Below are 14,309 nucleotides of genomic sequence, written 5' to 3'. Positions count from 1 at the left end.
TTTGATGCATTCTTGGGGCACTTTGTCGACACTGTATGCAATATCGCGACTTGACTTTCTTTGCGGCAACAGCAAAACAAGTTCGGGCTCGGCTCGGCGCACAAACCGGGTCTGCGGGGCAGAGACCACACCACGCCAGACCAGACCAGACCAGACCGAGACCGTCGACCAGGCCAAGAGCTGGGCTGGGAGTTCGTTCGTTCGTTCGTTCGTTCGAGCCAGCCACCACAATGTTCGCTGGCAGGCAGTGAGACAAGTCAGTCGATGGCAGGCGGTCAAAGCGTTGGGACGTTGTCTTTCACAAACAACCGCGAGTTGGAGCTCTCTCACGGAATACTAGTTACAAGTAGAACCGCTGCGCTTTTTGTTAACGCTATTTTTTGTTTTGTTTTTTGTTGCTCTCTCGCCACACGATATATACGATATACGATACACGATATATATAAATATATCTGTTGCTGCGGCTCTGCTAAGGTGTGTGTGTTGATGGCAGAAGAAAAGATGAAGCTAGAGAGAGAGTAAGAGAGTAAGAGAGTAAGAGAGTGAGAGACTCTGAGTCTCTTTGGCGGAGAGCCATTAACCGTTAATCAAATAAGTTTTTTAGAAATTTAAACGCTCCACTTCTGTGCGAGTGTGGTGTGTATCTTGTGCATCTGTGTTGGTGTCTAAAACGGTTCATTGATCGAGAGCTCTGACTCTCTGAACAAATTGGAGCAGAAACCCAATGAAACAACAACAAAATAGTAGTGCAAGTGCCAGTGCCAGTGCCAGTGCCAGTGCCAGTTCCGATACGATTCTTAAAGCCATGCCCCCAAACGCCGCCCCAACATTCATCATCATCATCATCATCATCATCATCATCATGTGGCATTGTGGCAGAAAAGGCGCTTAGCCCATTTTTTAGACAACAACAAGCAAATCCAATAAATGCCTGAAACGAGAACAGAACAGAACATACCATCAATTGGTGGCAAGAGTTACATGTATCTTTCAGATACCACTCTTTCGATCTGGTTTGTACTTAAAGCATTGGCCAATACAACTTCTTCTTCTTCCTCACTCGCGTGGAATTATGGACAGACGATTCTACAGATAAACAGAGGGGGGAACAAAAAAAACAAAAACTCATCGCATAACAAAAGATCTGTTTTGCAAATTGTTTATTTGCTGCTTGGCTGATCAGCAAACGGATTGTTTTATGCAAATATCATCTTCAAAACGGCAAACGGCCGACACGAGTCTTTCATCACACGATGGGGGCCGGGCATCCAATGGTTACCTTATATGTATCTATGGCTCTGCCTCTGTTTCGGACTTCTTTTTGGCTCCAGACCTGTTCGGGAGCACAAACTGAATGAACTATTCTTAAAACAATTAAAATCAAAAATAATAACCAACTAACCTTTAAGAAAGCCCAAGAAAATTCCAGTATTGGCAGCGGGTTTCTACAAAATCAATAAAAGAATAGGAAATATAAATAATTACTATTAATTGCCTATTGTGTACGTTATTCCATCAATCACAACCATAGGAAAAACAAGTTTTTGGCCGCACAGAGAAAAAACCCCAAGCGGACATCCATCCATCCACCTATCTACTTCCTCAAAATATTGAGGTACCTCTTTGTACCTCACCAATAGACGGTATGTGATCACTTCAATGGGGAATATCTGTTTACATTTTGATCTAATACTTTAGAGAGGATTGCACTCATTGCATGCCCCTATCCCACTCTTAAGTCAATTTACTGATTGATACAACAATTAGTATTCCATGATATGCCCAGAGTCACGTATTCTTAGATATTTATAGAGTTCTGTCATCGTAGTACCCACTCGTTGGGTTGTTTTCTTCGTGTTTTTTTTATCGTTTTGTGATTATGCATTCCTCGTTTCTCGTTTTTTAAATTTAAATCCGTTTTGAGGTTAATACTATCGTTTGTGTACGTCTGTGTGTGTGTGTGTCATATGTAAATTTTTTAAGCATACCTATATATTGATAAATATCTGACTGGCGCGTCTTCTCTCTCCTCATCGTCTCTCGCGTTGCGGTTTTTGTTGGCCTTTGTGTTGAATGCATAACTGAAAAAAACAAGATTCTTTTGGCCTACACGACGGCGAGGCCCCGAACGAACGAGCGAACAACAAGTCACACAAGATCATCGATTATAAAAGTTATTAGAGGAGAGAATCGGATACACATTCACACACAGAAAACGACAGACAACGACACCTGTATGACGGGTTAATACCGTTTGTCTCTGGTTTCTCTGCTTTGATTTTGGTGGGATTTTGGCACCAGTTTCTGATATTTCTGCTCCTCCTCTGTTCGGTGCTGTGCAGTGCCGTGCTTCACACAAATTATGACACATGACGAGATGGTGGTCCGCTGGTCTGCCCGTTATATGGCACTCGAAACAGTTGCTCGAAACATTCCAGTTTTGTCGTTGAAATCCTCCATTTGGTAACGTTTCCTCTTTGACATTCAAGAGCTTGGCTTGGCAAGGCTTGAAGCCGATTTTGTGGTGTGATTTACCATTTCTGTTGAGGCCATCTTCCATTCTCTGTCGATTCTTGGCTGTGCACCTGCTGTTGAACAAATCAGATCATTACTCAGACGAATCTTATCATAATTAAACTATTTCAAGGCAGAGCAAGCGGTTTGTAGGGTATTCTCTAATTCTTACTTCCTTTTGCTCGTTTTCTTGCAGATGTTTTCAACGATATAGTCCGCATTTAAGCCCAAATTCATAGACGATAAACCGTTATACAACATATTGCTCCTTTGAGACGCACACGCACCCATTTTGCAGACACGGAGAAGATGGCGTTGCGCTTGCGTCGAGACGTGCAGAAGGCCTCGTACTATGTGTGGTTCTTGGGCGCCGAGGAGGCCAAGGGATTGCGCGGCCCACGCGTAATCAATTCGGTGCTGCCGTATCTGGTGGACAGATCGCGCGGCCAGGAGCCGCTGAAGGTGACGCTTCAGGTCTCCCACAAGGGCATCAAAATCGTGCAGGTAAGCGCAGCGTCCCACGCATATAGATTCATCTGGTGCTTAGCCCCACGTCTGCTGGTTTGTTTGCAGGGGGCATCGAAGCATCTGATACCCCACAGTGCCATAACCAGCTCCGTGCAGACCGACGACATCGTGGCCTGTGTCCTTCTGCTGTACAATCCGGCCACCAAGTGCCCTCTCCATGTCCACGCCTACCGTTGCGACTCGGAGACAACGGCGGAGGCGTTGCACCTACAGCTGCAGGTCCTCATCAATCGTCCCGACAATCAGAAACGATTCGAGGAGCTGGAAACAAGGTATGTGTATGTTTTCATTACACAATTAATGTCGATGTGTGTGTGAGTGCCTGCGAGTAAAATGCTTGGGCCCCAGTCCCAGTCCCCACCAAAGAAGTGGTTCTGTATGTGCGCCCACACCCCTGCCAAATGTCAGCGCACCCATATCCATAACGAGATAGCCCGCACACTTCTTTTTTGTCGGGTAAACTATTTTTTGTATGCACATTTTACAGCTTGCTTCTGGCACGTAGCTTTGCCATTTACCGTTTGCCCCCAGAGTTGTCTTGGCTGTCGCCATCTTGGAATGCTGGCACGCTGATATTTGGCAAAAAATACATTTACATATGGTGGAAAATTGAAATGGGGATAAGACTAACCCAGAAGCATTACAACTATTCGCTGTTGTTGATTAACAAGCACTAAAAAGCTGCCATTCTTTAGACTTCCATATTGTAGCGGTAATCACCTTACGCGAAGCAAACACTTCACACACTTAAAAAAAAGCTAAACCTCTGTGGCCACTGGCCAGATAATGCACCAATTTCCATATCAATAACATAAAATGGCGCAAAGGAATCCGTTTTTAAACGCGGGCGTAAAAATCGCGCACTTTATTTACTACAGAGCAGTATGACCGCGGATTTATCGTTAAAATATACCGACCGACCCTCAGAAATATACCGTCTCATTTAAAAAATATACCGTAAATATACTGACGAATTCAAGTTCTGTTATACATATTCCCCGATTTTGATATTCCGTGGCATATTACTAGCTTGATAGATCTCTCAGCCCTGCCCACATAATTTTATCCAATAAATGAATCTGTTTTTACTTGACTGGCTTATTTTAAACACTTGACTTTGATTGTTTTTGCCAAAATTTGGGTTCGTCAACAACAATATATGTAGCGTCTCGTATGATGGAAACCCGAACTTAGCCCGCTTAAGCCCCCTCTATTTAAACAGTTCAGCTACTTGAGGTAAATGGCGGAAAATATTAACGATTTTAAATTCTTCTTGTAGATTCATGCCATCCTCAGGTGATGCATTAAAATTATTAAATTTTTTTATTTGAAATTCCCCCTTGGCTGATAATAGCTTAGATTGATAACCATATTGCTCAATTTTGATGCTCCGTCTATTATTACTAGCTAGATAGAACATTTAGCCATGCCCACACAGTTTAAAACGATCAATTTTCCACTTAACTTGCTTCTTTTTTAATACTTGCTTTTATTGGATTTTAACCCTTTTGTTATTTGCAGATTGGGAATCCTGCCGCCTCTTCCAATCAGCAATAGCAACAACAACAACCATCACATTGGCAGCAACGACAAGCGACACGAGTCGTCGAACACAAAGTCCTCCCAGCATCACCATCATCAGTCACAACAATCGGCGTCCTCTGCTGGATATGCGGCCCACCAGAGCCGCCGCCACGAGACATCGTCGCCGAAGCGCTTCAGCAGCTCCCTGGGCAGCGACACCGGCAACAGTACGCGCGAGTCCGAGTGCAGCGAGGAGCACGGCGTGGCAGGTTCCCCTGTTTCCCGGTCGCCGCCCCACGGAAAGCACCATCCTCCACAGCCACACCCACATCCGCTGCACCATCCGCCACTTACGCCGCAGCAGAACAGCGAGCTGTTCGACTCCCTGGCCGCCGAGCTGCGGGCCAAACTGAATGGCAATGGACCGCCACTGCTGCTGCCGCCCCGCGACTACGACACCGTACACCGCTCCAAGGGCAACCTGACGGCCATCGAGCTGCGTCGCTGTCGCAATGCATTGATTGTGGGTGGCTCGCCCAAGGGTCCAGCGGCAGGCGCCACGCCCCAGCCACTGGCCACGGCCACGGCCAATGCCAATGGCAAGCAGGTGTCCTCGAGGGGATCCTCGGGCATTGGCTCCGATCTGGCGCCCAGCCCGGAGAGACAAGAGCTCAATAGCTCCAGCGGTAGGTGGACTGACATTACATTATTAATTGATTCTAGTTTGCTTATTCCGATCGATGCTTCTCCACCCGCAGATGACGAGCACTGGTCGAATGAGGCCGACAACTCGGTGATAGCGCTCAAACCGTCACAAATTGCTATTCCGCATCATGTGCAGCTGAAGCGGAAGAGTGCCGTGCAGCCGCCCGAGGATAGTTATCTGAGGGATCTGCCGGCCAAGCCGTATCAGCCCAGGCCGAGCGATCGAGAATTGGAACGGGAGCGGGAGCGGGAGAGGGAACGCGAACGCGAGAAGGAGAGGGAGCGAGAACGGACCAAGACTCCAGCCTCAGTCTCAGTCGCGAACAAGCCCTGGAACCGTGAGGACGACATCAAGCCGATCATTATGCGACCAGCCGACTACGATGCAAAGTTCAATCGCGTCATGCAGCAGGAGCAGCCACCCCAGACGGGGCCGCAGCAGCCGGCCAAGCTGCGGGACACGGACAAGTACAATGAGATCAATCGATTGCTCAACAAGAAGCTATCCAGCCATGACAGAGAACGCGACCGAAAGGGACGCTCGTCCCGACTCGATGAGAATCTCGATGACTTTGACGATTCGGATCAGGGCAGCGGGCACGAGAAGGTGCCGCAGCAGCAGCACCATCACCGCAAGGAGAACCTCACGGACAAGCAGAAGTTCATGGAGTACACATCAAAGAAGCAGCAGCTGCAGATGCAGCAGCAGCACAGCCACCATCAGATGCACAAGTCCTATGCGGCTGAGGAGTCGCAGCGGTATGGCGGCAGCCGTCATCGCTATGTAGAGCCCTCGGAGCTGCCGTTCGAGCAGTCGCAGGGAGGTGGTCCACCAGGGGCTGGGCACAACAAATATGCTGCAGTGCATCGGGGCTCGGATCTGGGTCAGCGAACAACCGAGAGAAGGCATGATCGAGAGCGCGACAGGGACAGGGAGAGGGAAAGGGAGCGCGAGCGGGAACGTGAGCATTCCCGGGATCGGAATCCATATCGCGAGGCGGAGAGCCTGCCATATATCCAGAGTATGGAGAAGATGATGAAGTCGACGGGCATGCGATACGGCGAGCCACCAAATCCCGATCCACGCAAGCCCCGCTCCGAGCGGGAACGAGAACGGGATAGGGATAGGGGAGACTTTGTGGCGCCACCTCCCAGCCAGGCATCGCAGAGGGACCGCTTCCACGATGCCAAGGACAAGTTTCGGGCCATGGAGCAGCGCTCGGGCAGTCGCTATGACCTGGATGAACGCGAAATGACCGCGCCCGTCTCCCCGTCCGTTCCCGATCCCTACAGATCCTCATCTCGTCGCAGACGCGGCTCTGTGGAGCCACCAGCCACGTATGAGCAGTGGAGCGAGGAGGATGAGGTGGTCCCCAATCCGCATCTAGATCGCAATCAATTGAGCCGATCCCGGGCCCGTTCCCGCAGCGACTGGGAGCCGGAGCCGGAGCCACAGCCACGACACGTACCCGAGCGACGCGACAGAGAGAGGGAGAGGGATCGAGATCGTGACTACAATCGCCGTGGTGAGGAGATTCCTCTGCCCCGAGAACAGTCCCGGGACCCCTATCGCCATGACAGAGACCGTGAGCGCGAGCGGGAGCGGGAGCAGGAAAGGGCGAGGGCGAGGGATCCGCACCAGGGTCGCCATCAGGTGCGGGCCCATTCCCGCGAATACTTGCAGTCGTCGGAGACCAAATCGAGCTCGGGCTCCGCCCGGGGCCACCACATCGAGCGCTATCCCTCGCCCGCACCGACGCCAAGCAGCAGCAACGGCAGATCCGTTGAGGGAGGCGGAGCAGGAGTAGGAGTAGGAGTAGGAGGCTCATCGTCCGCTTCCGGCAAGCCATTGGCCAGCATGCCCAAGGGCTATCGTCACAGCTATGCGGAGCCGGTGTTCGCCCGATCCGGCGGACGCGTTGGCCTGGCTGCCGTCAATCCCTACTAGCAGATTCGCGTAGGAGCAATAACCGTGCAACGAAATCCATACTAATCGAATTGGAATCAGATCAGATCACATCACATAAATATATATATTCTATATTCTAAGAGACGAATCGAATCCATTAGGGGATCACCGAAAACCAAACCCACACCAAACTCCTTCCCCCAAACTTTTCGCCGATCCCAAGTCAGACACAGACACAGACACCGACATACATATATATACTTATTATATATACTATATATACATATATATATAAATATAAATTGTAACTAATATACTCAATTCCTGGTCCCCAGAAACCCCTTCTTGGAGTTCGGCGATAGACCACGAACGGAGTGCGCCTTAGATGGGCCGCCGCCCAGCCCCTGTAATTATGTGCCTTCAGAGAGAGAGATATCGTGTTTTTATTATTATTATTATTATATGCATAATACTGAATTAGCCTACGATTGTCGTATTGTATATGTGTGTGTTATCTAATAGACGAACAAAAAAAAGAATAGCAAATCAATCGGATCGGATCGGATCCATCTCGTTTCTTGATATTTGATATTTAATTTTTTTTTATTTTTCTTTTTTTTTTGGTTTTTTTTTTTGCTACCTTAAGTTGCGCGGTTGGTTGGTACTTCCATTTCAATTTTTTTTTTTTTTTTTGCTATACAGCTCACATATGAATGACATCTGATATCTGATACCTGTGTGCATATAATATAGATAAATACATATATATACATTTATACATACATAGCTGATGTATCTATTGTTATCAACTTCTGATATTTGCATTAATAAAGCGCTAGAACAAAAATTAGACAATGATATTGGATTTTCGATCGATTTGGGACGAGATTGATTTTCTGAGATGAGAGGCTTCTATTGACTGGCAGAGCTGGGAGTCTTCTTCCAAAAACACTTGTCGTTCAAAGTATATCTGAGACTCGTTTGGGAAGGGGTACGGCACAATGAACAGTCCTTTAAGTTTCGGAACCATCATTCGTAGACTTCAAATGTTTTTTCTGTGCAAGAAGCGAGGGAGTTCTATGGAGGGTCTAAGGGTGGAGACAGAGGTATCCATCGAATTTCTGCTCGAATCTATACTTGACAGAAGCGAGGACCATTCAGGACACATGGCGCCTTCTAGCAATCCAAAATGACTGCAGGGAGGACAAAGATGGAGTTTGGTTCGAAAAATGGGAGACCTCTGTCTGGAATTTGCCGCTTCCTAAAGCCGGTCCCGTCTGAAGATTGAACATTGCCGTACTTTTGCGATGAGATGGGCCATCTTTATGATGGATCGATCGTCTTAGCGTGTACAAAGCTATGATCGGACTATTTTTCGGTAAGAACTTCTTCTAAAACCCCAAAGAAAACATGAAAAAAGAATAACAGTTATTCGTTGCGAGAGTCGCGCGAAAAGTAATGTGCGGGTGCTTTACCCTTTAGCGGGATAGCTCTGCTCAGGGATTGGTTGTGTTGCTGCACGAAATCGAAGCTTGAAAAGGGCTCTGGGCAGAGAAATATAAGCGGCCGACCGACTTCCATTTTATTTTCCCGTCGCGATGCGCCGCTAACACAAATTTGCACGTGACTCTCTGCCGACGTCAGAAGAGCTTGTAAAACTGTGCTGCCCTGAAGCGAATGCACACATACGTACGGACTCGCTCTCTCCCACATGGCTTGGCTCTCTCGAGAAGCAGAGCAACGCAAGAGTAGTCGAGCCCGCTCTTCCGCTTGGGATGGCACTTACACTATCGGCAAAATATCGTGTCCGTATGTTTGCTGCCTTTTCATATATCAAATAAATCATTTCGATCGAGCGATTTGTATCGCCTTAATGAGTTTATTTAATTTTAAGCAAAAAAAAAACAACAAATTAGTGGACCTTCCGGCGTATACCATGTTAAAAATACTATCGTATGCTGTGGAATCTAATATGCTCGATATATGTAGTGAAAACTCCCACGATATCCACCGCCACAAAGTGCCTAGCCTTCCCTACGATTTCGGATTATTTCATCCCCAATCCCACCAATGAAAAAATAATGATATTCTTATCGATCCGCCATACAGTTCCCAGAAGGCTTTCCAAAGCAACAACACACCTTCGTGGCAGGGGCTTTCCATTCCGATTTCAATCGAAATATTTGTTTGTTGTTTTTACATTTTTATTGTTTAATTTAAAAACTTTTTGTTTGGTTTTTTTCACAATAGTTTTTGATGGTTTTTCTTGTGTTTCGTTTGTTTGTTGTTGTTTTTTTTTTATTTTTTGAAGAATCTTTTTTCTTTCAAAACAAAAATATGATTAAAGAAGAAAAAATATTTTATATAATATATTTTTTGTTTCTCTGTTGTTGTTTTTTGTTTGTTTTTGTTTTGTTTGCTCTCTTCTCAAGTTATTTTTAAGAAACAATAAATCAAGTTCTTATTTAATTATACAAATTTAAAAAAAAATAGTAATTATATAATAATAAAAATAATAATTATAACGGGGGAAAAAATGCAAATAGTTGTTTTTGTTGTAGTTGTAGTTGTAGTTGTATTTGTGGTTTAATTTCTGTTGTCTGTCGCGTTTCAAAATTGAAAATATTCTTGATTGATTCTAGTGATTGTTGTGTTTCGACTGTGATCTATTGATTGATTGTCCCTTCTCATAATTGTGTCATCGTCCAGGGCGTGTTTTTTGTCTGTCTCTAGGGTATCTCTATCTGTATCTGTAACTATATCTGTGTGCTGTGATTTCTTTTCTATACAAGCTTCTCAGAAAACAAAGAATATCTGAAGTTTTTTTTTTTTACGGATTTTCAGGATAGGAGACTTCTGCGGATATTTCTTGAAGTTTTTTAGGGGGTCATCGTCGCAACGACCGGAATTATATTTGTTGTTTCTTTCTCTTCTTTCTGTACTTCTGTTCTTCTGTTCTGCTTTCTATATCTTTCTCTTTCTTTTTGGAGACTCCTCTTCGCTGTCCATCTCTCTCTTTTCTGAGAGTCCGAGAGTCCGGGGCATGCGGTGCGTGCGTGCGTTTTCCTTACATGTTCTCGAATTGATCAACACGACGCTTTGTGTTGCCCTTACGGATCTCACGGAGCGTCTTGTACTTGTCGCGTCCCTGACGCACATTCTCCCGATGAATCTTATCGTTTGCCGTCTCTTTCGTCTCATCCCGCGACTGCGCCAGATCTTGTTTCAGGGCCTGCCGAAGAGAATATAATTTTGAATAAAACGAATTTGGAGACTTTGCTGCTTTTTCAGACCTTAAGCTGATCGTGCAGGCGCTCATTGCGCTCGGCCAGCGTGCGTCTGTCCTCGATGGGATCCTTGATATGCTCGTCAGTGTCCAGGTCGCGTGATACATCGCCACCGGCATCGCCGTTCGTCAGCTCTTCCTCATTCTCATTCTCATCCTCGGCCACATGATGATGCTGCGGCGTTGTCGATGCAGCCAACAATGCAGCAGCCGCTTCAGCCTGAAAGAAATGCAATGCGTAATCATATAAGTATTTCGATAGATAGACTCCAGAGATGGAATGAATACCACAGTTCCTTTCGCTTATGGGACATTTTTACAGGCAGCTCTGTACAGAAAACATGCAGGGAAAGGCAAAATTTTCAATGTTTCAGGGAATGAAATGTGCCTGAAGAGCAATCAATCAATGATCGTCCCAATGTGCATCAAAATAAGGCAGATATTTGTGGTCTTTCAAAGAAGCGATTCTTTATGGGGAATAGGTATAGTATTTTGGGTAGAAGCTTCTTGAATCTGCGCCCTTTTATCGCTTATCGTTCGGCTATACAGGCAGTGACTGTATAATGATCTAACAATCGAGTTATCGCAATGATTTTCTTATCAAATATGGCCCGATTGCCTTTTTGAACCCTTGATTACAGGGCTTATCAAACTGGGTCAGACATTGGATACTAAAGTAGAGGAGAACCATGGCTATTGCCCGCTGACAGACTGACCTGCTTGCGTCGTGCCTCTTCGACTTCGTCTTGCAGACGCTTGGTCTCCTCGTCCTTGGCATTGACCTCGTCCTGGATGCGCTGCACCTCCATTTGCTTGGCCATGATCTCCTCCTCGAGCTTGATCTTCTCGACGGCCTCCATGTTCTTGGCCTCCTCGAGGCGCTGCAGCATCGACTGCAGCTCCTTTTGGCGCAACTCGAGCTCATCCTTGGCGGCCTGCAGCTGCTTCAGCTGCTCCTCCAGCCGACGGATCATCTCCTGGGCCTCGAGCAGATCGCGCTGCGAGCGCTCCATCTCCTCCTGCATTTGCTTCAGGCGATCCTCATACTCCTGCTGCTTCTTTTCGGCACGTTCGCGAGCGGCCAGCGCCAGTTGAAGCTTTTCGCTAGTGAAGGTTAACAAGGAAGACCGGAATCAATTAGGAATCGAGTTCAATTCGATTTGAGGCAATCGCTTACCGCTCCTGCTGTTTGGCATTTTTCTCTTCGCGCGCCTGCGCCTTCATTTGCTGCACGTCGATCGTGTCGGGCTTGCGACGACGCATGTACAGCTCATGGTTGCCCATGCAGAGGGCCAGGATCCGCTTGTTGATGCGAACACGTGGTGCAAAGAACATAAAGTCAGGGGCCTTCTTGTCGATCGGCTTGATGATGAACTTCTTTTCGGAGAAGGAGATGTTCCGGATCTCGGACCAGGGGAAGCCAATCTTCGGCGTCAGTCGATCGTCCTGCTCGTAGATGTTCAGGCCGAGGGCATCGACGCCCAGCCAGAGATCGGTGCCCTTCTTGTTCCTGATCTCAAAATAGTTGACGCCGTACATCTCCAGATCCTGGGCGATCTTCAGATACTCCATCATGGCATCCTCGCGCAGCATGCTGCGATGCTCCTGCCACCAGGTCATTATCGATTGCTCCCACTCGTCCTTGGACATCTTGTGCTGATCGATCACCCGCTGCGGCAGCAAGCGATCGTTCGCCAAGAAGCCGGCTGTGTGGGTGGTCTTGTTGTGATCCCCGTGACGTGCCTGCACCGCGTACGAGGCCAGCAGCACGGACGTCTCGGGCGGACAATAGATCTCGTCGGTCAATATGGCATTCTTCACCTGCAGATAGAACAGGCGCAATGTGATGTCCTGTATGAGCTCCTCGGCCACATCTTCCGGATAGAATTTGGCACGGAATCTGAATTGCAATGGATTCTCCTTCTTGACATCCTGATTCATGACCTACAACAAACCAAAACAAAGCATATCATTAACAAGAACGGATCAGAACGGCTGGCGATCACTGGGGGAATCTGTAGGAAGAATGGATGGATGGATTGACTCTCTCGTTACCCATGTGGAAAACGGCATTGATCCAGTCTTTTTTTTTAGGCAGCATGAATAATTATACACAGACAGAAGATGTTATTAGTAAACAATAAAGTAGCGGCATCTGTTCTGTATTCCTCAAGCAATAGTCTACATAAATCTACAGAAATCTATTATATTCTATTCTAGCAATATTTTAGGGGATTCTCGCTTGGGGGTTCAATAGATTCGATTTCTCTTCTGCCCACCATATCATCGGCATCGTCATCCTCTTCGCTTGTCTCCGAATGATGGACTCCATTGCTGTCGCTTGTTGTCCGCTTGTCCACATATTTCTTTACGCGTTTCAAGTACTTTATGGTCTTTATGGCCGGCGATTCGGGCTATTATTATATACATTTATATTTACATTATTATACATAATAATTACAATTATAAATCCAAAAAACAGTAAGCTATTTATCGTATAAATCAAGTGCATTTCAGAAATAATTAATTAAACAACTTACTGGGTACATGCTTTTTTAAACATTAGTACGAAATATTTTTTTTTTTTTTTATTTTAAAAATATTTATTTTCGTAGTTTTTTTTTTCTTTTGTAATTTCTATTCCAATTTTTTTTTTTTTTTTTTTAATTTCTGTTGTAATTTAATTTTGTTGTATTTTCTATTCTAATTTAATGTTGTTTTCTGTTTTAATTTTTTTAAAGAAATTTTCTTACATATTTTCATCTAAAAGTGCATTTGATGATTGACATTTACTGAATGTATTCTTTCTACTGTATATTTTTGTTAATTTATCAAGAGATACTATTCCGGGAAAGGGTCTTGCCTCGTCTGAAATGCACTTTCCCTCTTTCTTAAGATTATCCCTGTCATCAGTTATATTGTATCATCGTTTCGTTTCGATTTGGCTTACCTTTTTGTACAGCTTAATCCATGTGGAGTCGCCTTTGGAGTCGGTATACTGAAGACCAAAGAACCAAACCTCACGCAGGCCGATCGTCTTGACCACCTGATCGAACAGTTGTTTGCCCGTCGTCGTCGACTGGATGGCAAACTCCAGTTCGGCGTCCATGGTCGTGACGCGCACATTCAGCTGCAAAAACGAAGAGGAGTTTAGTTTGGGATTCGATTCCATTTTTTTTGATCTGTTTGAGGTGGGGGGTTTAATTGTCGGATTGCATAACAGAGGAGAGAAGTACAGTTGCCACACAGTTTGCTAGCTTCACGCGCATTGACCAAGTGCCTTTCGCTCACTCTCTCACTCTCTCTCCCTCTCTCAACCCACTCACCTATGATCTGTGCCCCCGCCCCATACCCCCCCAGGGGGGGAAATTGGTCAAGTGACAAAACACACACACACACACACACACAGATACCGTGTGTATGGCTGTATGGGTGTTTTGCCAACTTGTATAACCCGCGTGCTGTCCAGTCGGTCGGCTGCGTCACCCTCTTTCTCGTACGTTCGTTCTGTTGCTGGCTTTGGGTGTCATGCCTGATTGATTTTTTTTCTTTTTTTTTTTTTTCTTTGCTGTTGTTGCTTTTCCCTCGCTAGAGCGTGATTTTTCCGCAAGCTTTCCTTTTGCGCGGCTCGCAAAAAACGTGCGTCGTTCGGCGAATGCAGCTTTTATGCAAAAACGCAAATCGCAACCAATTCAAACACCAGACAATCCGTATGACACGTGCCACCAAGCCACCAAGCCACCAAGCCACCATGCCACATGTTGTACCACGTCAAATCCCGTTAATCCGCGAAAGCAGAGCGACATGACACTATTATCGATAAACGACAATTCGATTCAAAGC

The 14,309-nt window shown here is 46.1% G+C and overlaps 2 protein-coding genes and 1 long non-coding RNA gene across 11 annotated transcripts in view; 1 reads left to right on the top strand and 2 right to left on the bottom strand.

Annotated features, from left to right (window-relative positions):
- The first annotated feature begins 222 nt into the window (after window positions 1-222).
- Window positions 223-7,769, top strand: LOC6597302 (zinc finger CCCH domain-containing protein 13). The gene is made up of 5 exons (XM_002022407.2): window positions 223-474; window positions 2,711-3,018; window positions 3,088-3,314; window positions 4,564-5,252; window positions 5,325-7,769. The coding sequence occupies exons 2-5, from the start codon at window positions 2,824-2,826 to the stop codon at window positions 7,217-7,219; spliced, it is 3,006 nt and encodes a 1,001-aa protein (XP_002022443.1). The 5' UTR covers window positions 223-474; window positions 2,711-2,823; the 3' UTR covers window positions 7,220-7,769.
- Window positions 1,178-2,582, bottom strand: LOC113566186. Its single transcript, XR_003408975.1, has 3 exons — window positions 1,989-2,582; window positions 1,403-1,445; window positions 1,178-1,333 (listed from the first exon to the last, which is right to left on the bottom strand). It is a non-coding gene; the product is annotated as an uncharacterized LOC113566186 (long non-coding RNA).
- A 1,946-nt stretch (window positions 7,770-9,715) lies between the features above and the next one.
- LOC6597301 (moesin/ezrin/radixin homolog 1) overlaps window positions 9,716-14,309 on the bottom strand; it is a 28,098-nt gene continuing 23,504 nt past the window's right edge. For 5 of the 9 annotated variants that reach the window (XM_026990803.1, XM_026990804.1, XM_026990805.1 and 2 more), the window contains 7 exons: window positions 13,417-13,596; window positions 12,746-12,880; window positions 12,522-12,548; window positions 11,644-12,410; window positions 11,183-11,570; window positions 10,474-10,686; window positions 9,716-10,412 (listed from right to left, as the gene is read on the bottom strand). In XM_026990803.1, the coding sequence (XP_026846604.1) occupies window positions 10,248-10,412; window positions 10,474-10,686; window positions 11,183-11,570; window positions 11,644-12,410; window positions 12,522-12,548; window positions 12,746-12,880; window positions 13,417-13,596 (1,875 nt within the window). In that variant the 3' untranslated portion in view covers window positions 9,716-10,247. The remainder of the gene's footprint in view (window positions 10,413-10,473; window positions 10,687-11,182; window positions 11,571-11,643; window positions 12,411-12,521; window positions 12,549-12,745; window positions 12,881-13,416; window positions 13,597-14,309) is intronic. The other 4 variants (XM_026990808.1, XM_026990806.1, XM_026990809.1 and 1 more) reach the window with 2 other exon arrangements.

Source organism: Drosophila persimilis, unplaced genomic scaffold (genome assembly GCF_003286085.1).
Source record: "Drosophila persimilis strain 14011-0111.01,24,50 unplaced genomic scaffold, DperRS2 tig00000606-arrow-arrow-pilon, whole genome shotgun sequence".
Classification (NCBI taxonomy): domain Eukaryota; kingdom Metazoa; phylum Arthropoda; class Insecta; order Diptera; family Drosophilidae; genus Drosophila; species Drosophila persimilis.
The sequence above is the reverse complement of the archived record's forward strand: the minus strand, read 5'-3'. Positions and strand labels throughout refer to the sequence as shown.